General features: G+C 43.5%; 1 protein-coding gene across 1 annotated transcript in view; it reads right to left on the bottom strand.

Annotated features, from left to right (window-relative positions):
- Nucleotides 1-4509: 4509 nt before the first annotated feature.
- The window catches only part of LOC126474378 (octopamine receptor Oamb-like), a 210463-nt gene continuing 192994 nt past the window's right edge, over nucleotides 4510-21978 (bottom strand). The window contains exons 2-3 of the mRNA XM_050101845.1: nucleotides 4644-6154; nucleotides 4510-4527 (exon numbers count right to left, since the gene is read on the bottom strand). Of these exons, the coding sequence (XP_049957802.1) occupies nucleotides 4510-4527; nucleotides 4644-4934 (309 nt within the window). The 5' untranslated portion in view covers nucleotides 4935-6154. The remainder of the gene's footprint in view (nucleotides 4528-4643; nucleotides 6155-21978) is intronic.

The following is a 21978-nucleotide window of genomic DNA, read 5'->3' as shown; positions in this document are numbered from 1 at the left end:
GACTGCTTGTCAGATGTAGTATCAGAGCGGTGATAAATTTTCATACTGATTTTGATTGTGATACAAGTGCCATCATACGACGTCTTTGCATCATCGAAGAACGTTGATGTTTGAATAGAACATTCCTCATTCTAAGGCGCATCTGAGCATGGATAAAAGCTACAAGACATTCACTGATTTTCCAGAAAACATTTGCCACACTTTCAGTTTGAAATACTGATTCGCAGCTCTCAGTGAATGCTATCAAGTCAACTCTCGTCATCCGACTTTTTCGATAAGAAAGATTCAAAAAGTAAGTTAAACATTTTTTGGTTTCCAAGATAACTGTCATAGAATGATGCACCACACATCAAAGCGACGCAGATACATTACACACCACTGGCCATTAAAATTGCTACACCACGAAGATGACGTGCTACAGACGCGAAGTTTAACCACAGGAAGAAGATGCTGTGATATGCAAATGATAAGATTTTCAGAGCATTCACAAAAGATTGGCGCCGGTGGCGACACCTATAACGTGCTCATATGAGGGAAGTTTATAACAGATTTCTCATACACAAACAGCAGTTGACCGGCGTTGCCTGGTTAAACCTCGTTGTCATGACTCGTGTAAGGAGGAGAAATGCGTACCATCACGTTTCCGACTTTGATAAAGATCGGATTGTAGCCAATCGCGATTGCGGTTTATTGTATCGCGACATTGCTGCTCGCATGGTCGAGATCCAATTACTGTTAGCAGAATATGGAATCGGTGGGTTCCGGAGGGTAATACGGAACGCCGTGCTGGATCCCAACGGCCTCGTATCATTAGCAGTCGAGATGACAGGCATCTTACCCGCATGGCTGTAACGGAACGTGCAGCCACGTCTCGACCCCTGAGTCAACAGATGGGGACGTCTGCAAGACAACAACCATCTGCACGAACAGTTCGATGAAGTTTGCAGTAGCATGGAGTATCAGCTCGGACGCCAAGACTGCGGTTACCCTTGACGCTGCATCACAGACAGCAGCGCCTGCGATGGTGTACTCAATGACGAACTTGGGTGCACGAATGGCAAAACGTTATTTTTTCGGATGAATCCAGTTACTGTTTACAGTATCATGATGGTCGCATCCGTGTTTGGCGACATCGCGGTGAACGCACATTGCAAGCATGTATTCGTCATCGCCATACTGGCGTATCACTCAGCGTGATGGTATGGGGTGCCACTGTTTACACGTCTCTGTCTCCTCTTGTTCGCATTGACGACACTTTGAACAGTGGACGTTAGGTTTCAGATGTGTTACGACCTGTGGCTCTGCCCTTCATTTGATCCCTGCGAAATCCTACATTTCAGCAGGGTAATGCACGACCTCATGTTGGAGGTCGTGTACGGGCCTTTCTGGATACAGAAAATGTTCGACTGCTGCCCTGACCAGCACATTATCCAGATCTCTCACCAATTGAAAACGTCTGGTCAATGGTGGCCGAGCAATTGGCCCGTCACAATACGCCAGTCACTAGTCTTGATGAACTGTGGTATCGTGTTGAAGCTGCGTGGGCAGCTGTACCTGTACACGTCATCCAAGCTCTGTTTGACTAAAAGCCCAGGCGTATCAATGCCGTTATTACGGCCAGAGGTGGATGTTCTGGGTACTGATTTCTCAGGATCTATGCACCCAAATTGCGTGAAAATGTAATCACATGTCAGTTCTATTATAATATATCTGTCCAATGAATACCCGTTTATCATCTGCATTTCTTCTTGGTGTAGCAATTTTAATGGCCAGTTCTTCGAGGATAGAAATCCACTCCTTGGTCACGGAGCCATTTCAGAGCCTCTCTGTGAGCATCCTCATTGTCAGAAGTCCTGTGACTGTTGCGAAACAGTTCAGCAGTTGCCTGCTCATTGAAGTCTGTGACAGATGACGGTGATCTCCCCTCACGATCAGCATGACTAACATCTGAGCGTCTTACGTCAAATCAAGGTCACTATTTTACTACAGCTGGACGCGGCATTGCATTTGGTCCATATCCTACGAGAATTCACGTAATTACGTGCGAAATTTATACATTTATTCCACAAACATTGCACTATACCGTGCACGGATTTGGGCTACGTTTCTCTCCGACACTGTGACGGATCTGTTATACATACCACAGCAGAACTGAATCCGCAGGAAACCCGGAACCTGTGAGCGAACTGACAATACACCACTCTTGTTGCCTAATGGACTTAGTGTGGCATAACGTGTGTAGCTTACTTCGTGAAGTCATTTCGAGCAATACAATATCAACAATCTTGAATTATGGACTACGTTCGAAGGCAACAGTATTTTATAAATACGCTCTACGAGAAACAAATCAATTAAAAATATACGACGCTTCACGAAGGAATTACACCGAAGTGACAGGAATTACACGAAAGGGATGGTACTCGCCAGATGTGACGCACATGCTGAGACAAACAAATGATTACAATGCATGTACAGACAAACTAATCATTAAACTAAAATGTAGACTTTCACGGCCGGAAACGTCATGTCCATTATAATTATCCGGCTGTTATGCCGTGGTCGGTTGATGAATTCTATGTCAATTACCAATTGCAGGTACTAGTAGATGGGAACAATGGCAGGAGGGTGTCCACAATGAGGAAATCAAAGAAAAACTGGGAATGAACTCTATAGATGTAGCAGTCAGGGCGAACAGGCTTAGATGGTGGGGTCATGTTACACGCATGGGAGAAGCAAGGTTACCCAAGAGACTCATGGCTTCAGCAGTAGAGGGTAGGAGGACTCGGGGCAGACCAAGGAGAAGGTACCTGGATTCGGTTAAGAATGATTTTGAAGTAATAGGTTTAACATCAGAAGAGGCACCAATGTTAACACTGAATAAGGGATCATTAAGGAATTTTATAAGGGGGGCTATGCTCCAGACTGAACGCTGAAAGGCATAATCAGTCTTAAATGATGATGATGATGATTATGAACTAATCATTATAGTTTGCGAAAAAATGAATGATTTATTCAAGAGAAAGAGCTTCACAAATTGAGCAAGTCAATAAACGTTGGTCCACCTCTGGCCCTTACGCAAGCAGTTATTCGGCTTGGCATTAATTGATCGAGTTGTTGGATGTCCTCCTAACAGGATATTCTGTCCAGTTGGTGCGTTAGACCGCCAAACGCTCGAGTTGGTTGGAGGGCCCTGCCCATAATGCTCCAAATGTTCTTAACTGGGAAGAGATTTGGTGAACCTGTTGCCAAGGTGGGGTTTGACAAGCTCGAAGACAAACAGTAGAAAGCCTCACTGTATGTGACCGGCATTATCTTGCTGAAGTGTAATCTCAGGATAGTTTGTCCTGAGGAGCAACAAAACGGACTGCAGAATATCGCCGACATACCGTTATGCTGTGAGGGCGCCGCGGATAACAACCAAAGCAGTACTGCTACGAAATGAAATGGCGCCCCATGAGTCTTGGCTGTCGGGCTGTATGACTGTCCTCAGTCATATTGATATTCCACCACTGTTCGGGGCGTCGCGAGACACTTATTCGTTGGTCACATCAGTCAGGAACGTCACTGACTGGAGTGTAATTGTCTTCAGTAGTGAGTCTCGCTTCAAACTGAGTCCCAATGAGAAGACCCCTTTGGTTGTCATTCGTGGCAACCTAAGTGCACAGCGGTACGACGACGAGCTTCTACGCTCTCTTTTGCAGCCCTTCAACGTAACCCATTCTGGGCTTACATTTCAGCAACAAAATGGCCAACCGCACGCGGGGAGCGTTTCTACTGCTTGTCTTTGTGCTTGTCAAACATTACCTTGGCCAGCAAGGTCACCGGATTTATCTGCAATTGAGAACATTTCGAGCATTGTGGGCAGAGTGTTCCCACAGGCTCGGGATGTTGAGTATGTAACGCGATAATTGGACAGAATTTGGCACCATAACCTTCAGGAGGGTACCCAACAATTCTATCAATCAGTGCCGAGCCGACGAACTGCTTTCATAAGTGTCTGAGACGTACCAACGCGCTGTTGACTTGCTTAGTTTGTGAAGTTTTCTCACTTTAATAAACTGTCAGTTTTTTTTCCCCTGAAACTGTAATTATTATTTGGCTAAACATGCACATCATGTCTATCAATTTCCTGCCCATTCTGATAATTCCTTGCAGGGAACGGCCTTGTCGCAGTGGATACACCGGTTCCCGTCAGATCACCGAAGTTCAGCACTGTCGGGCGTGGCCGGCACATGGTTGGGTGACCATCCGGTCCGCCACGAGCTGTTGCCATTTTCCGGGGTGCTCTCAGTCTCGTAATGCCAATTGAGGAGCTACTCGACCGAATAGTAGCGGCTCCGGTCAAAGAAAACCATCATAACGACCGGGAGAGCGGTGTGCTGACCCCACGCCCCTCCTATCCCCATCCTCAGCTGAAGATGACACGGCCGTCGGATGGTCCCGATGGGTGGCTTGTGGCCTGAAGACGGAGTGCTCTGATAATTCCTTCGTGGTGCGTTTTTCTTTTTCTTACTGTGTATTTAACAACTAAATAGTGAACAGGAAAGCGTGCCCAGATCGGTAAATAGATTAACGACATACTCGAGAAGAGACGAATATGAGACTGAATTCCGAAGGAGTAAGAAACAGACGGCAGCGCGTACCTTGAATACTTCCCAGGCGGCGCTGAAGGGCAGCACGGCGACTCCGACCAGGAGGTCAGCGACGGCGAGCGACACGATGAAGAGGTTGGTGACGGAACGCAGCTTGTGCGATAGGAATACGGCGGCCACCACCAGGCAGTTTCCCGCCACCACCATGACGTCGATGATGGCGAGCACGCCCAGCGTGGCCACATTGCGGCCCTCGGTCCACGCGATCTCGGGCTCCTCAGGACACCACTGGGTCTCTAGTGAGCCGTTGCCGGACTCGGCGGCACCGCTGACAGAGTCCATCGCAGATGTGGCCCTCCTCCGCTACAGGTGCTCAAGTCAGAAGCGATGTTCTGGCGTGTAGAATTCCACACGGCGACCACTCTAGATCACTTTGGGAACATCTTTGTGGCCAATAGGTCGTCAGAAAGGTCTTGTTTTGTACCACAGGTGCTTTTGTTCTAATCCTAAGTCGGCTTCTGTAATCACTCAAGTCACACCTCACCTGAATGAACACCTAGCAGGTTACCTAGCTATCATGTAGCAATTATACACGTAACATGTTCAGCGAAAATATTACTTGAGTGTAGAAATAGTTTTGGATTCTGTCCAAGTGACCTTTGATAAGGAATCAGAGCAGGCTATGTTTCTCAGACATGTTATAATCTTCTTTGGCCTTTATTTAGCACACATAATTAACTAACTACAAAGGTTCAACTGCTGAAACGCATCCATCACAAAAGGAGAAACAAAACGAGGTAATAAGAAAACACCTACAATATAGCTAAACGAAAACTTAAACCTTGTCAGTGTACGGTGAAGTAACTATGAGATTTGTACGGTGATAGTTGAATACCATGACATTTCCTTCCTGAAAGTACTCCTAGTTTTCTTGATCGCAACGTTCTGGTCAACCAACTGTACCACAACACATTCACGTTGGTGCTACATATTCGCGTCGATCCATCAATGCAAAGAACAAGCATCAGACACAGAAGTACGGTTTCCGTTTGAACTCCAGACTGAAGGGAAGATTCCATTTTTGAGTATCATCTAGTTGCTGTCAGAAGCAGGAACGGTCATCACTGATAAATCTGAAACTAACAGACGATGAAAGTGTTTGCGAGAAAGTTTCAGGTTAGGCGAGTCGTCCAGTGTAATACAGCAGCACACGATAGCCTCAGCAAGTTTTTTCATTCATCGACTCAGCCGATCGTCATGTTTCTTCCTTGGCTGAGCTTCTGACCCAACGATGGGAAATCTATATTTACCGTAATTTCTGATGCACCAAAAATAAATAGCTCACAGATGCTGCAGTTTGGAAAACAGAAGTAAACGGTTAAAACCAGAATTCGAACGTTCGTAGCAGTGCGACACTTGTTACGGCGTAGAAATCTCACTGGATGGTTGCCAGACTACTTCCTACGATGGACTGGTGGATCAGTGTAGAATGGCCGCTCTTGGCCCGATGATTGTCTGCGCGTGGTCGTCACGTTACCAAGCTGCCCCGGCCGCTCCGGTACCTGGAACAAGGTACCACAGGTATCAGCCTAGTATATACACTCAGGTATATAGACACATAGAAATGTTTAAAAATGAAATAATGAGCGGGGCTGAAGGATGAATTATAGTACTTCCATGAGAAAAATATGTTAAACTTTCAAGAATTAAAAGATAAACACCACTGGCTCAAGGAAATACCTGAAGAACTGAAAAAAAAACTCCAGGACTTATTACATGTAAAACGTTTAAAGTGTAAGGTGAAATCTACACGATAACAATTGTTTATACTGAAAAATCTCTTCGTATAACTGTTAATTTGTTTGTCCTCCTTATGCGTCAACTAATTGTAGAAATTTTTCTACATACCAAGCATTTCATCGCTTCAAACACAGTGTATTGAGTAATGTCTACATTTATTTGCACTTTCAGTAACGTAAAAATTGAAAGTAAAGCAAAAGTTTTGACTTAAGGTCTCGATACCAGAATCCCCACAGTACCGTTCTGGAATGTTTCCATTTTGCTATCCGCTATTTGGAATCTACGTTAAGACTGGTCCATGGCTCGCCCGCTCGCTCCAAAAGTGCCAATTTTTCTAAACGCTTGACCGACTGGGGCTTCCATTTCTGTCACTCTCATTTCTGGTCAAACCTTGCATGTATCATAAAAAGCCGCTGGATGGTAGGCTTGTTGTCTTTGTGAGCTGTCTAAGTAGCTAAACACGGGTGCTTCACAATGCCACTTCCTTAGAACAGAACTCAACAGAAACTGAGAAGCACTCATTTTTGGAAAACGCCTTTTCGGCAGCGGAAGTAGTCAAAAATGGCTCAAATGGCTCTCAGCCCTATGCGACTTAATATCTGAGGCAATCAGTCCCTTAGACTTAGAACTACTTAAACCTAACTAACCTATGGACATCACACACATCCATGCCTGAGGCAGGATTGAAACCTGCGACCGTAGCAGCAGCGCGGTTCCGGACTGAAGCGCCTAGAACAACTCGGCCACAGCGGCCGGCGGGAAGTAGTCATTAGCCGTTAATGACGTATGTTGCCCACCATGTTCTTCTCTATGTAATAAAGCTTGGTAGCTTGTCAAATGAGAACAAAATTTACAACTCCAAAATGACGTTGTTTGCCTGTAAGTATTGTCATTTCCTTCGACAACAATGTCATAAACGTCAAGTCAGTTCATTATACACTGAAGAGCCAAAGAAACTGGTACATCTGCCTGATGTCGTGTAGGGCCCCTGCAACCACGCAAAAGTGTCACAACACGACGTGGCATGGACTCGACTAATGTCTGCAGTAGTGCTGAAGGGAATTTACACTATGAATCCTGCAGGGCTGTCCATAACTCCGTAAGAGTACGAGGTGTTGGAGATCTCTTCTGAACAACATGTTGTAAGGCACTCCAGATAGGCCCAATAAAGTTCATGTCTGGGGAGTTTGGTGGCCAGCGGATGTGTTTAAACTCTGAAGAATGTTCCTGAAGCCCCTCTGAAGCAATTTTGGACGCGTGAGCTATCGCATTGTCCTGCTGGAATTGCCTAAATCCGTCGGAATGCACAATGAATGTGAATTGATGCGGGTGATCAGACAGGACGCTTACGTATGTGTCACCTATCACAGTCATACCTAGATGTATCAGGGGTCCCATGTCACTCCAATTCCAACTGCCGCACACCATTACAGAGTCTTCACCAGCTTCAACGGTCTCCTGCTCACATGCAGGGTCTATAGATTTATATGGTTGTCTCCATACCCGTACACGTCCATCTGCTCGATACAATTTGAAGTGAGACTCGTCCGACCAGGCAACATGTTTCCAGTCATCAACAGAACAATTTTGACGGGTCCAGGCGAGGCGTAAAGGTTTGTGTCATGCCGTCATCAAGGGTACACGAGTGGGCCTTCAGCTACGAAGGCCCATATGGATGATGTTTCGTTGAATGGGTCACTCGCCGACACTTGTTGAGGCCCAGCGTTGAAATCTGCAGCATTTTGCGGAAGGATTGCACTTCTGTCACGTTGAACCATTCTCATCAGTCATCGTTGGTCCCGTTCTTGCAGGATCTTTTTCCGGTCACAGCGATGTCAGAGATTTGATGTTTTACCAGATAATTGATATTAACGGCACGCTAGTGAAATGGTTGTTCGGGAAAGTTCCCACTTCATCGATAGCTCGGAAGACTGTCTTCCATCGCTCGTGCGCCGACTACAACACCACGTTCAATCTCACTTAAAACTTGATAACCTGCCCTTGTAGCAGCAGTAACCGATGTAACAACTGCGCCAGACACTTGTCTTACATAGGCGTTGCAGACCGCAGCAACGTGTTCTGTCTGTTTAAACATGTCTGCATTTGTACAAGCATGCCTTTACAAGTTTATTTCGCGCTACAGTGTATAATTAACTGAACTTTCAATAAAACTGTACATCGAGTTTTATTGTATGTTACTCTCTGTCAACCGCCATGGTATTGTAGTTCATATGAGTGTATTACATAGTGTTTTAGTATGTATTTTTGATGTTTCATACAAGACATTTTAAAATTAAATTAAAAATAGAAACTAATAATTGTGGTTTACTTACACCAAGTGTTTACTTACGGTTATATGGTTTTAAAATTTTTTTAACATAAATGTCAAGTCATGTCTCACATCAAAATGACTGGGTTGTTCCAGTAAGTCATTATATTGGTCTTCTTTATCTTTGCAGCTGTTTAATGCAAAACTGTATTTCATGATTGTTGATATTTTTTCTACTTTTATTTTTATTTTAATACAAAATTTGTTTCAAGTTTTAGTCACAGTTCTTATTAGTATGTAGGGCGTTATTTCGTCCTCTACGGCGTACATTGTGGCTGGTTGTAAATGTCTGTGAACAGCAGCCTCTGTTTCAATTAGGCTGTGTGCATGTGAAGGACATGAAATCACATTTGCATTTACAAGGCTATGGTGTCTACATGAGTCACTTCTTACAGCATGTTACGTTCTATGGTGGCTTCAGTACTATGTAATTTTTATACAGAAACCGTTTTATGCCTACAGCGATTGATTCCTCTCTATTTATAATATTTGTAGCAATGATGATGGCTATGTGGTAGATGAAATGTAGATCTGCAATAAATTACAGATTGGAACGCGACTGACGGCTGAAAATAAAAGTTTTGACTTCACCTCACAGTAGCTGTGTGTAACGGTTCCAATGGAAACCAGCCTGTCGAACAATTATTTCACAATTATTTCTTTGATCAGACTAGCTCTGTGACGGTGTTGCGTAAAAGGCACCATTAATGGAGCCTCTGTGCTGTCTCAGTTATTTAATGATGGTACACAGTTGCTCAAATCTGAAAACTGTGGCAAGTTCCTATAAACTGCACTATAGCTATAAAACATTCACACCGATCAGACTTTGCAAAGAGTTACAATTTTCCAACATTACAAGAATCCGAGATTTTCACAAATATTGCGTGTAAGATAATTACAACTATACCGTTAATGATCTTGGGAGAGAAAGGAAACAACAGAATCGTTATATGATTCATATGACGTCCAACTGCTGTCCCCACGGCTCCTATCTCCATCGACTAGGAAATTACTACATTTGATATTGTTTCTGCTATTACGGCTTGTTTCTCATTCGATGTTACGATTTCGTTCCACACATGGTTAACGATATTCTTCCAGTTCTTCGACGTGTGACAGCCTCGTCCACAAGTCTCTTCGTTTATGGTATCGTAAATATTTTACTTTCGTCCCGCGCCGTCTGCTTACATTTGAGCGAAGTGTGTTCAGTGGTATACTGGAGGCAGTGGTACGTTGGAAGACGTATAACCTCGTGGACGCAGTCTTTTCGCAAGGTCTAAAAGTTTCGTTATTCGCGCACGCTGTTCGAACTCAGTGTAATTTTCTCCAGCTCACCAAAATTTCATTTTATCTTGTAAAATATGTTTGTGTTTAATCTTGCGAAATGGCACCGGATGTTATCCACCCGAAAAATTACCGAAGCTGACATATTTCAGTAAGTAGGTAACGAAAACTAAATTAAATTTCAGGGAGAAGAAATAAAAACTGAGGTTTGCCGACAAGATTGTAATTCTGTTGGAGATACCAAACAAGTTTGAAGAGCAGCAGATTGAAATGGACACAGTCTTGAACACCAATAGAAGCCAAAAAAAAAAAAAAAAATATGGTAGTGGGAATTAGATTAGGAAATGAAAACTTAAAAGTACCAGAGCGCTTTTGTTATTTATAAAGTAAAGTAACTGATGATGACAGAAGTAGAGTGGATATAAATTATAGAATGTCGATGACAAGGAAAGTGCTTTCAAAGGAGTCATTTGTCAACACCGATTGTAGATTTAAGTGTTAGGAAGTCTCTCCTGAGGATATTTGGCTGGTGTGTAGTCTTGTATGGAAATGAAACGTGGGTAATGAACAGATCAGACAAGAAGAGAAAAGAAGCTTTTGGAATCTGGTGCTATAGAAGTATGATTAGATGGTTAGATCATGTAACTAATGAAGTGGTACTGAGCAGAATTGAAAAAAAGGGAATTTTTGACGCAGCTTGACTAAAAGAAGGGATCGATTGATAGGACATATCCTGGGACACCAAGGAATCATCAGTTTAGAATTTGAGAGAAGCGTGGGGGTAAAAAATGTAGAGGGAGACCAAGAGATGATTACGGTAAGCCGGTTCAAGTGGTTTTAGGTTGCAGTAGTTGTTCGTAGATGGAGAGGCTTGCACAGAATAGAGTACCATGGAGATCTGCATCATTCTTCGGAGCGAAAAACATAGTAGCTTTTAATGAACTTATGTATAAATGTAATATCCATTTCACCTTTAGAGTCTGTATTTTATGAGAAAATCAACTCAGTAGCTAGCACACATTCGCTAAGCGAATCAACATGAACAGTAACAAAGCGCCAGCCTCCATGACGCTTTAGTTGGTGCACACGAGAAGTATTGTGCGATGCACGCTAATTCCGACATTTTATCGTCACAGTGTATATATGTTGCATTTATACTTCCGTCTCTGAACACTTTTCTCTCTTCAAGTAATTTGTTAAAACAGTGGGAAGGCTTTTATTTCCTGCTAGCAGATCACTTTTCGACAGTGAAGCAATCAGCTTTAGGAATTTATGGTCTGTGAAATACATATACAACAAGCAAACCTAGCGATTATAGCACACTGCAATACTTACTAAAAGTTAAAGTCATCTCAAACTGCTCTAAGACTGAGTCATTGTTACGAGTAGTAGCAATTGCAAGATGGATTCTTAAACAGTTAGCCGGCCGCTGTGGACGAGCAGTTCTAGGCGCTTCAGTCCGGAACCGCGCTGCTGCTACGGTCACAGGTTCGGATCCTGCCTCGGGCATGGATGTGTGTGATGTCCTTAGGTTAGTGAGGTTTAAGTAGTTCTAAGTCTAGGGGACTGATGACCGCAGATGTTAAGTCCAATATTGTTTCGAGCCATTTTAAACAGTCGCAAGTGATATCAGGACGAACTGAATACGGATATCAGAAAGAGGTCCACATCGGAAAATGCGCTGTAGGAGGAAAGTTTTGCCTGCACAATTTCGTGCTGTGTCAGACGAGGAATTGTCTCACGGCGGGTATTGTTTCATAGTTGCTATTCCTGAACACTCCGCATATTGTAAATATAAAGATGAAGTTGCTTTTGAAAAACGTTGCGAGGCGTTTCTCTTTGCCTCTGCAGATCTAAGGAGCTTGACGAATGGACTTCGCTAAATTCCGGCGAATGTTCTCCATCTGCTGCTTGGAAAAGCGTTTCCTCTCTACACCGTAACCTTGCAGGACTTTTCCCGAGGATATAAACCACTAGGTCATCCGTAAGTGGTCTGCCTTTAAGCTACCACATTATTCAATGGGACCTCGAAATTTTGAAACGACTTGCACTTTTTGTTAAAGAAAGGAAGAAAGATCAGGTCTAAGCATACCGATGACAGGGACATCATTTGAGGCTTGCACAAACTCGGGTTTGACAAGGATAGGACACATGATTGGTCTTGCTATTTTCAACCAACCGCCCCGATGTTCACCGAAAGTGATTTGCGAAGCCACTAAGAGCCTAAATCTAGATGGCCCCACAAGGATTTTAATTCCGAGGTTTTCTTGTTTCTGTGGTAACAGTGAGGTTACAACAAAAAACATGTAGGTGAGGCCATCACTGAATTGTCTACTGTAATTGGGACCAGTCATGTCGTATGTACATGAGGGAGCAAAATATCTTCGGCATATGAAATGTAGGTTACCTAAATTGAGACGTGAATATATAATTTTTGGATTTATTACTGGGCTCTTTGGAAACTACTTTTTTGAAACCAAAGATATAGTTCACCCACACAGAACTGCCTGAGTGTCTGGAAACAAATCACTTGGAATTCGCAAGTATGAGTACACAATACTTTAAGAAGTTAGTCGTTGGCTAAACATAGATAAATTCTCCATGAAGGTTGAAACATCAGAAGTGGCGACCGCTCCAGAAAAGAGGCATCGTGAAAATCTACTCACATGATCTCATAATCTGCTTTTATGGGAAACTTTCAAAATATTTTCGCTGCGCTAAGACTTTACGAGTAAATCTCGAGCTTTGATATTAACAAGAAAAAATTATGTTGTTCCTTTGTACTGAAATTTTCAATTTTGTGTAGGTAATAATAGTTCTTATTAAGATTTACTTGAATGATATCTATTTTTAGTGCAAATATCCAGTCCTAGCATGCAAAGAAAAGCTACGGTACCGGCAAGACAAAAGCTAAAAGAGTAACACGGTTTCCTACGGTGAGGAGTGGAATGTCTAGTGATCTAGTTTTGTGATCCATCAACACGAGTCAAATGCAGATGTATCCTGTTGATAAGTTGTTACAAAGCCAGACAGTGAATGTACGAAGAAGGTAAGATAATATTGAAAGAGAAGAGCCCTTATGGAATCACATAACTGCCTCTTGTCTCTCATCATCCTGACGAAAAAGGAAGATAAAGTGCACTCGATTTCCTTTCCGTGTTAAAGTGGCAAAGTTTTAAGAGGCATCCTCCTAAAAGCCCCGAGAACGAGAAAAGTTTTTATTGCGAGATCTTTCATTCCGTGATGACGTCGGAAATGGAGGGCGAAGGTTTCGTCATGTCCGTGCTCTTGGGTAGCAGGTGTTGCAATCTTCAGAAAAAGCAGAAGACCAGTGGAGCGTGTGCGAGGAGTCATCAACTGCCCGTAATTTCCATTTTTGGTAATAGTTATAGTTACTGATTCTACACTATGCGATGAATTTTCAGCTAAATTAAGATTCTATAGTGAAACGCAATGGATTTATATGATAAAAAATCAAGTTTGGTGCAAAGTTTCGTTTAAAACACAGAGGGCCACGTGCTCTGCTGTTAGTGGAAATCACATTCCTCTAAAAGTTAGGGAGTAAGGTAATTCTATTTAAAGTGCTCTATCATGAAAAATGAGAAAATTAGATTTTATTAACACACACCAGATACCGCAAAAAATATTGAAATGACAGAATATTCTGGTGCGCAGTTTTTAAGAAAACTCACAAGCGCACGAAGCAACTGGAAAAAACAGAGCAGTCCGTACGAGAAATTAATGTATAGTTTGTGCAAAACGTACTGAACGAGTGCTCCATAGTTCTGATACCACAGAAGTCAGTAGCAGTCGGTCGACTTCTGTCACGTGTGTTTTGTTCAAAATGTTCAAATGTGTGTGAATTCCTAAGGGACCAAACTGCTGAGGTCATCGGTCCCTAGACTTACGCACTAGTTGAAGTAACTTAAGTCTGAGGATAACACTCACACCCATGCCCGAGGGCGGACTCGAACCATCTGCGGGAGAGGCCGCACGGTTAGTGACATGGCACCTCTAACCGCACGGCCAATCCGCTCGACCACGTGTGTTTTGTATCCAGCCGCTGCCAACATTGGCAATCTAACAATACAGAACCGTAACTACAATCGTAGTTCCGTACTTTACCAAACCATTAAGCAACGTGTAGCGCCCGAAATGGGTGAGGAAAGCGCAGATTGTTCCACCTGCACCCCAAATCTGCCCCCAGCTCTCACTGTGCTGGACTTCGGCAGACGGAACTTGCATGTTCCAATCCCCACACCTCGTGAAAACTCTGTCAGGTCGCCCTGAACGAACTATACTGTAAGCATAGTAAATCTGCACAAAATTATCCCAAGCAAATCATCGTCACTGCGTTTCGCTTCTATCATCTTTACTGGACGCTTTAGAACATGTTCGAAAGAACAGTCACTGCGCATTCATATAACTGATTCACTTCAATGGGCAATGAATACATAATCTTCAGGGCGGATGCACATTTACTTTCGACCTTCTATGGGAATCTAATATTAGCGTGCATGAAGGAGATGGACTGGGATTACAAATAGTTGGCACAAGGTGGCTGGGAAAATGCAGAGATGGTCTAAGCATTTTCCATTAACACCATACCCGGGTGGCCCATTGGTTATAGCAACTTCTAGTAAGCCGGAGATACTGAGTTCGAGTCCGGGTCTGGCACACATTTTCGCTCCTCACCGCTGATTCCGCACGAAGTCCCGATGCACCTGATATGGGCTGTTCCTTCCCTTTCCTTTCCTTTCCTTCCTCCCCCACCCTCCATCTCCGTCTGAAGACAGAACTGCCACTTCTGCAGTCATCGGAAAGGCTACACCACTCATTGCTTTGCACAGTGTGTGATAAGCTATCCCAGCAATCAATCCCATGAATACAACTGACTGCTCGGTACAGGAGAAATATTTGTAGTAAAATGCCAACATGAACGCATTAATAAAAGATCATTTTCGCCACGGGTAAGTCCCAGTTTATCTTCAAAAGTTAGAGCCGCGTGTTTTAACTTTGTAAGAAAGCGGAGTCCGCTATCGTCAGTCGACCACCCGAGGATAGAGTGCAATCGGAAAGAGCAATCCTGTGCGGTCCGTTTACTGACTTCTGGCGGACGCACAGATCCAAAGGGTGATTCATGTACAAAGTCTAGGGACTGATCGATGAGAGGATATGGACCAAAAAAGTGTCTATTTAACTTAAGTCCGGAAATGCATGGTTTTCATGCTAGAGACCATTTATTCAAATGTTAAAATGTATTTGAATTCCTAAGGGACCAAACTGCTGAGGTCATCGGCCCTAGACGTACATACTACATAAACTAACTTACGCTAAGAAGAACACACACATCCATGCCCGAGGGGGGACTCGAACCTCTGGCGGGAGCGGCCGCTCAATCCGTGACATGGTGCCTCTAACCGCAATTACTCCGCGTGGCGACCATTTATTCAATCACACTCTATTAGAGAGACTGCTGTGTAATGCGCGCTGCACCATGCAGTCACAGTATGCGTGGTTTTCTCCTAGAGGGTGGTACGTCATGCTTTAGCGCCCACTCCTGCCATAGTAATTCACTTCTCTTGCCCACTCACCTTGTAGTCGATGAGATACAACGTCGTAAACAATGGTTTCGTTTTCTAATGGAGAGCTTGCCGACATGTTGTCCACTTACGGAAAGGAAAAGTTTGGAAATTTGTGGTAAGTTCTATGGGACAAAACTGCTGAGGTCATACTTCCCAGGCTTACACACAACTTAATCTAACCTAAACTAACTTACGCTAAGGATAACACACACACACACACACACACACACCCCAAGGGAGGACTCGAACCTCCGACGGGGGCAGCCGCGCGAACCGTGGCAAGGCACCTTAGACCACACGGCTATCCACGCGGCTTACGGAAAGGCACGTTGCAACGGGTGGAGGTCAGCAAGGCTGTTTCAGAATCATACCCACCGACAACAACCACAGAATTCAATGTTTGCAACAGTGTTCCTCCGTTTGTCTGAGACAGGTTCATTTCAGAAAGCAGGAAATCTTGAAATACGTACCCGAAATGTTCGGACTCCATGTTTAGTAAGAAAATGTGATTAACACTACGGAAGACGACAGCCGTGTCAGTACTAGGCAGTTGGCTCGCCAGTACGGGGTAAGACAGACTACCCTCATCACTTACAGCCTCTGCCGAGTTTACTAGCGACAGACTTTCCACATTGGCTCAAAAATGATTCAAATGGCTCTGAGCACTATGGGACATAACTTCTGAGGTCATCAGTCCCCTAGAACTTAGAACTACTTAAACCTAAGTAACCTAAGGATATCACACACATCCAAGCCCGAGGCAGGATTCGAATCTGCGACAGTAGCAGTCCAGACTGAAGCGCCTAGAACCGCTCGGCCACACCGGCCGGCACTTTCCACATTGGGAGCAGTTTTGTCACTGGTTTCTTTATCAGGCAGTCACGATTCAGAGATTTGTGTCATCTATCCCTTTCACAGATAAGGCCACCTTTACACTCAGTGATATCTTCAGCTTTCATAGATGTCATCTTTCGGATAATATGCAGAACCAACATGGTATGGGGACAGCGAATCCTCAGCATCGGTGCAACCGGAAAGTGTGGGCCGGGATAATTGTCGACCGTATTTTGGGACCATTCTTCCTTTCAGGTCAGCCAACAGGCTGGAACTCTCGGCGTTTCTAGCGAGTTACTTTGCCTCCCCTGCTGGAAGAAGTGCCATTGATGGTTCGAAGAGTAATGCGACTGCTGTATGATGGTGCTCGAGTCCACTTTTCCGTTAATGTACAGACGCATCTCTTGTCAGTTGTTCTTCCCTGGTCGATGGACGGGAGGTCCAGTTATATGGCCTGCTCGTTCACAAGGTCTCAACCCGTGCGATTTCTGGTTGTAGGGCCAACTCAGAAGGATAGTGTACGCAGGTCCCGTTCCAGATGTGAAAACACTGGAGCAGCTTATTCATGCTGCCTTTGACACTGTTCGGATGCAGCCTGGCCGACGTGAACGTCTGAAGCAGAACATGCTATGGCGCGTACACGAAGGGGTTGAGGCGCATGGAAACCATTTTCAGCACACACTGTAACTGTGACTTCATGGAACATTGCGTATTAGACCGCAGTTTATGTAACAATGTACTATTGAACAAATGAAGTCTCGCATGGAAACCACGCATTTCCAAACATAAATTCATTGGACCTTTTTCTGTTCCGTATCCTCCCATCGGTCAATAGCTTGAGTTAAAACACGGTAGAGGAAAACGTACAGTAAAAGAATTTTCATGTGGAGCTGCGATGGCGCAGCGTAATAGACACGAAAGTAATCAGAGAAGCCAGGAAACTTGAATAGGAATCTTGGCAGAAAAGCGAGGATACTTACTTGCGAAATAGTTTTGGGTATATTTCGAGATCTTGGATCCGAGAAATAGCACACGATAATTTGACTGGGGTTTCGTGAAAGTAAGATCAGAGGGATTAGAAAGAAGATGGAAGCGTGCGGGTAGTGGTCGCTAACTAAGTGAACGGAACAAGTAAAAAATTCTGCACACTGAGCCGTGTGTCGGCTCTCAACATATATCGCGCTGTAAAGATTTTTCTGCATCCTTCCATTCCATCGTTAATTGATTCTTTCATATTTATAGTTATGCTGCGTACGATTCTGTTGAGATTCCCCTCTGGCGGCGTGTCTGGTCTTATCGATCTTCGAGTCGTTGCTTCCTGTTAGTCTCGTATAAGGGAAGAAGATCTTTGGGGGATGGACGGTTGGTTGCCAAGCGGTGATGAGTCGGTCGGTCGGTTTTTAAAATCGGGAGTTAGAGAATGTCGGACGAGGAGACCGCGGCGTGGCGTGGCGGTGGAGAGTTGGCTGTTGTTCCGAGAAGCCGCGTGGTCTATCCTGGCGGTGCGAAACGAGTGGGACGAGTTGACGGGACAAGGCAGTAAGCTCTTGCTGTAAGCACCCGGGGGCCATGGCTGTGGTTCCGAGTCACTACTTGGTGGGGGCGGCAACGGATGTCTTTAAATTTTCCGTCTGGAGGCGGGAATGATGGACTAGTAACTCGCCCAACCTGAGGAGTGGTATTTCGCCGCCGCGGGTGCAGAGAAGACGAGCCCAGTGGGGTACGCTGGCGACGTGTACACTGTCGGGTGTGAGGAACCTTTGCATTGGAGTTCACCTGCTGTTTCTCTGATAAACTGCAAGTTAAGTTGGTTAAAGGTTTAGATGTTAAGTGAAGAATTTTGGTTTGTGCAAGCGGCGTCTTTTCTGCCTTGTGGCCTCCTGCGTTCAGGTTTCCTGTCCCTGTCACCGGTGTATTTACAGACAGTGATCTTTTCCGCTTCTCATTAGTACTGCCCGGTAGGAAGTGTATTTTTGGGCAGTGATTATTGTTTCAGATTGCATTTTTTCTGCCTTGTGGCCTCCTGCGTCCGGATTTCCTGCCCCTGTCGACCGTGTAATTATAGACAGTGATCTTTTGGCTTTTTATTAGTACTGCCTGGGAGGAAGTGTATTTTTGGGCAGGGATTATGGTTCTTGATTTGATTCCTCCTCCTCCCCTGGCCTCGCATGAGGTCAATGTGATTTTGAATATGAGGCGTTGTGGGTCTGTTAGTCCGCTTCTGGCCTGAGCATCCCTCGGGAGAAAGTTGTGGCCGACCTTACACCCGGTCGGTTAGTTATTTCTATCCCAGGACATTTTGGTGGCAGCACATGGTATTAAAGTTGTTAGTTATTGTAAAATGTTAAATGGTTGTATTTTACTCTGTTTTTTGGCCACTGTTTGCCTTTCATTGGTGGGTTTTTAAAATTACGTGGCTTAAAAATTGTTATTGTAAAAGGTGAATGACTGTATCTTTACTTTGATTGTTTTAATCTACTTGGCATCCTTTGAAAATACTAGTTCTGCCTCCCTGTTAGCGAGCCTCTGTAATTTAATATCTTGTTGTGCCAAAGTTTAAAAGAAGTTGGCTCCCTAGATGTTCGGTAGCGAAATTGTATGCAAATCGGTGTTTTTTTTTTGTTCATTACTTGGAAAGTTTTAATTTTGTTATTAAATGCTTTATCAAAGTCTGTTTTAAGTAAAATGGCTTGCCTATTAACGGTAAAGTAAAGTTTTTAATTTCATTACTTGGAAAATTTTGATTTGTTATCAAATGTTTTATCAAAGTCGGTTTTAAGTAAAACGGCTTGGCCGTTAACTGTAAAGTAAATTGTTTTGAAAAGGCACTCATGCCTACTAGCTTTTTTGGATCTGTTCCTGGTCAAGTCATAAAGAAGTGACTATTAATGGTTGAAGTAAACAATACAGATATTGTGAATTTCAACTCGACAGTAACCAACTACTTTTGGCCACGTTTCCCAACTGGGGTTTTCCTTGATTAATCGTAACACCCGTCTCAACACTTTATTATCAACGCTCTAGCATACACTGAATCAGATATTTCAGAGGAAATAAGAAATATTTTAGGAGGTGATAGTATATACTAATTGGAGCAGTACGTTTCATGTGCCATGTGCCCAGTTTTTATTACTTACAGAGGGCAGCTCTTACAGTGTAACTCACACAAATACTTACAGAAAGTATTAGGCAAAGACAAATGATTATGATCAAAGTTTAGTTTCATAAATTCTACCTTCGAGTTCAGTGTACTGTCGAAATCTCTTGAGAATACTAAGTGTAGCTCTTCTGGGCTCGTCTTGGAGTTCTCCTCTGAATGCAGCGCTTTTCACAATGCGATTAATTCCTCTCTTGTGTTTACTCTTTGTAAACTTCACAATTCAACCATCGCTACAGGCAGGAGATTCGTGGCCAAGAAACGTGACCATTTGTGTTATTCCATCTTCTGGGGAATGCTAGGTGTAGTTTGTGATTCACCTGATTATTAGAAACGGCAAGAGCCCCGTCATGCGGGATATATCACACAAAGTTTCAGCCGAAGGAGCTCTTCCAATAAAACTGGAAGTGTGTTTTCAAGAAATCTAGACATCTGGAATGTGAAAGTCGACGTAGTGCTGCATACACCAAGGGTATTGGAAAGTACTTTGACGTCACTGGTGGTATTAATGAGAATCAACTTTTAACTTAGCCATATGCCTTTGCTTAACACTTTTCGCCAATATTTGTTTGGGTTACATTCAAACAGCTACGACTCTGTCACCATTCAAAATTGGACACGAGTTACATGGAAATTCGAAAGTGTATGGAAGCGAGCTCTCGATGCAGAGAAGAGCCATAGATATTCGTCGCAATGTTTACGCCACGGCGGATGTGTTGGCGCCACCAGGGGATATGTTGACACCATCTGCGACAGCATTACGTAACTACCGACTAATCTGAAGCCGTACTTGGACTATATAAGGCCACCATAGCAGCAGGTTTGACAGTCAGTTACTCCTGATGATGACGACTGTGGAAATCGTTGAAAGCTCGAGGTTTCACCTTGAATTGACGTGGCAAGAAGTTCGAGATTGGTTTGTATTTTCGGAAGTTAATGTCAATGACAGAATTAAGTAGCGCAATGTCTTTCTTGCGGTTACAAACTAAATTCGAATTTAGTTGTCTAGGATATATAGAATTACTGATTTCGCTTTGCGTATCAAAAACCTAACGACATTGCTTTGCTTCTTTCGATATGTTTAATTTACAATTTTTACTAGGAAAAACGATTTTATTAAGTTAGGTGCGTGATGTTGGTGCTTTCTCTCCTGCTTTGATGGTATGTCCGTCTAGTGCCCCTGAGGGCGAGTGCACGCATATGTGGAACAAAGCAACAGTCTGCAATGAATATCCACATGGACGAAACCACTCACGCAGAACTGATTTTACTTTGGTTTCTCTAAGTCGTAGCTTTTCGATTACCACAGTCGGATAGAATTCACAATCCAGCTTCATACCCACAACGTCACATTTGTTTAAACTGTAGGTAAGAATATGTAGCACTAATTGTTACCATCTGCTACGCTCGCATATCAGTTGTTTTGTTACAATTGATGATGGTGAGTAAGCAAGCTAGTAATTTTACGAGATATCTGTGTATATGGTGACGTATGGACATGTATATAAAAATATATATGTAGTGCCGGTGTGAAGGTACATAATGAATCTATTATTTCGCTGCACGATGTTCCTGAAAGCATCCATTATATTTTCTAATTATATTTTAAAAACGCCTCAATTCACTACATTTGTGCAGAAGTAGAGGTTTAAAAGTTACCCTGGCTCACATAGTACTGGATGTGATGTTTGCCACCAGAGCAACACGCACCATCCGTTTCTTCCTTCTATTTTAATTCATTACAGTGCCTATATTTTTTATCCATCCGCATATTGTGACCAATGCAAGTCAGTAGATAGACCAATCGAATGCAGCCCCACCAATGTCTCCCACTTTCCGTATGTGGAGGTACGACTCTGTTTGTAGTACAGCCCTTAAATGATGCCGTCGTTTTGGTTCTTCAAGCTTCTTGGAAGCTATAAGAGACGCATGACGCTCAGCGTCTAAAATGAGAAGGGCTTGTGTCTGATCTAGTGTGTTCGCAGCTCGTAAGGCCGCCCAACGCTATGCATGAAAGTTCCGGCAGACATGAGATTGCTCTGAGGGTTATGCTGGATTAGAGTAACTTTAGCACGTTGAGCTCTCTTAGAACTGTGTGCTAAATCAGAATTACGTTTGCGATGCTTATTACAATAGTTTTAAATATGATTCTCGACTCACTGTCCGATTTTATTGTTATGTATTCACCAAAATTCTCCAGCCTAGCCAGATGGAGTAACAAATCAGTGTCATAAACCACACTGACAGAACATTGCATTTCCACTGTCGCTGAGTATAAACACTATGAGTCGCCGACCAGCGCGTCAGGGTCGCCTACATCCCATTCACATATATATTTAAAAACACGTATATCACATTTGAAAATGTTAATAATACTCAAAACGATGCAACTTTCTA

This window comes from Schistocerca serialis, chromosome 4 (genome assembly GCF_023864345.2).
Source record: "Schistocerca serialis cubense isolate TAMUIC-IGC-003099 chromosome 4, iqSchSeri2.2, whole genome shotgun sequence".
In the NCBI taxonomy this organism is placed as follows: Eukaryota; Metazoa; Arthropoda; class Insecta; order Orthoptera; family Acrididae; genus Schistocerca; species Schistocerca serialis.
The sequence above is the reverse complement of the archived record's forward strand: the minus strand, read 5'-3'. Positions and strand labels throughout refer to the sequence as shown.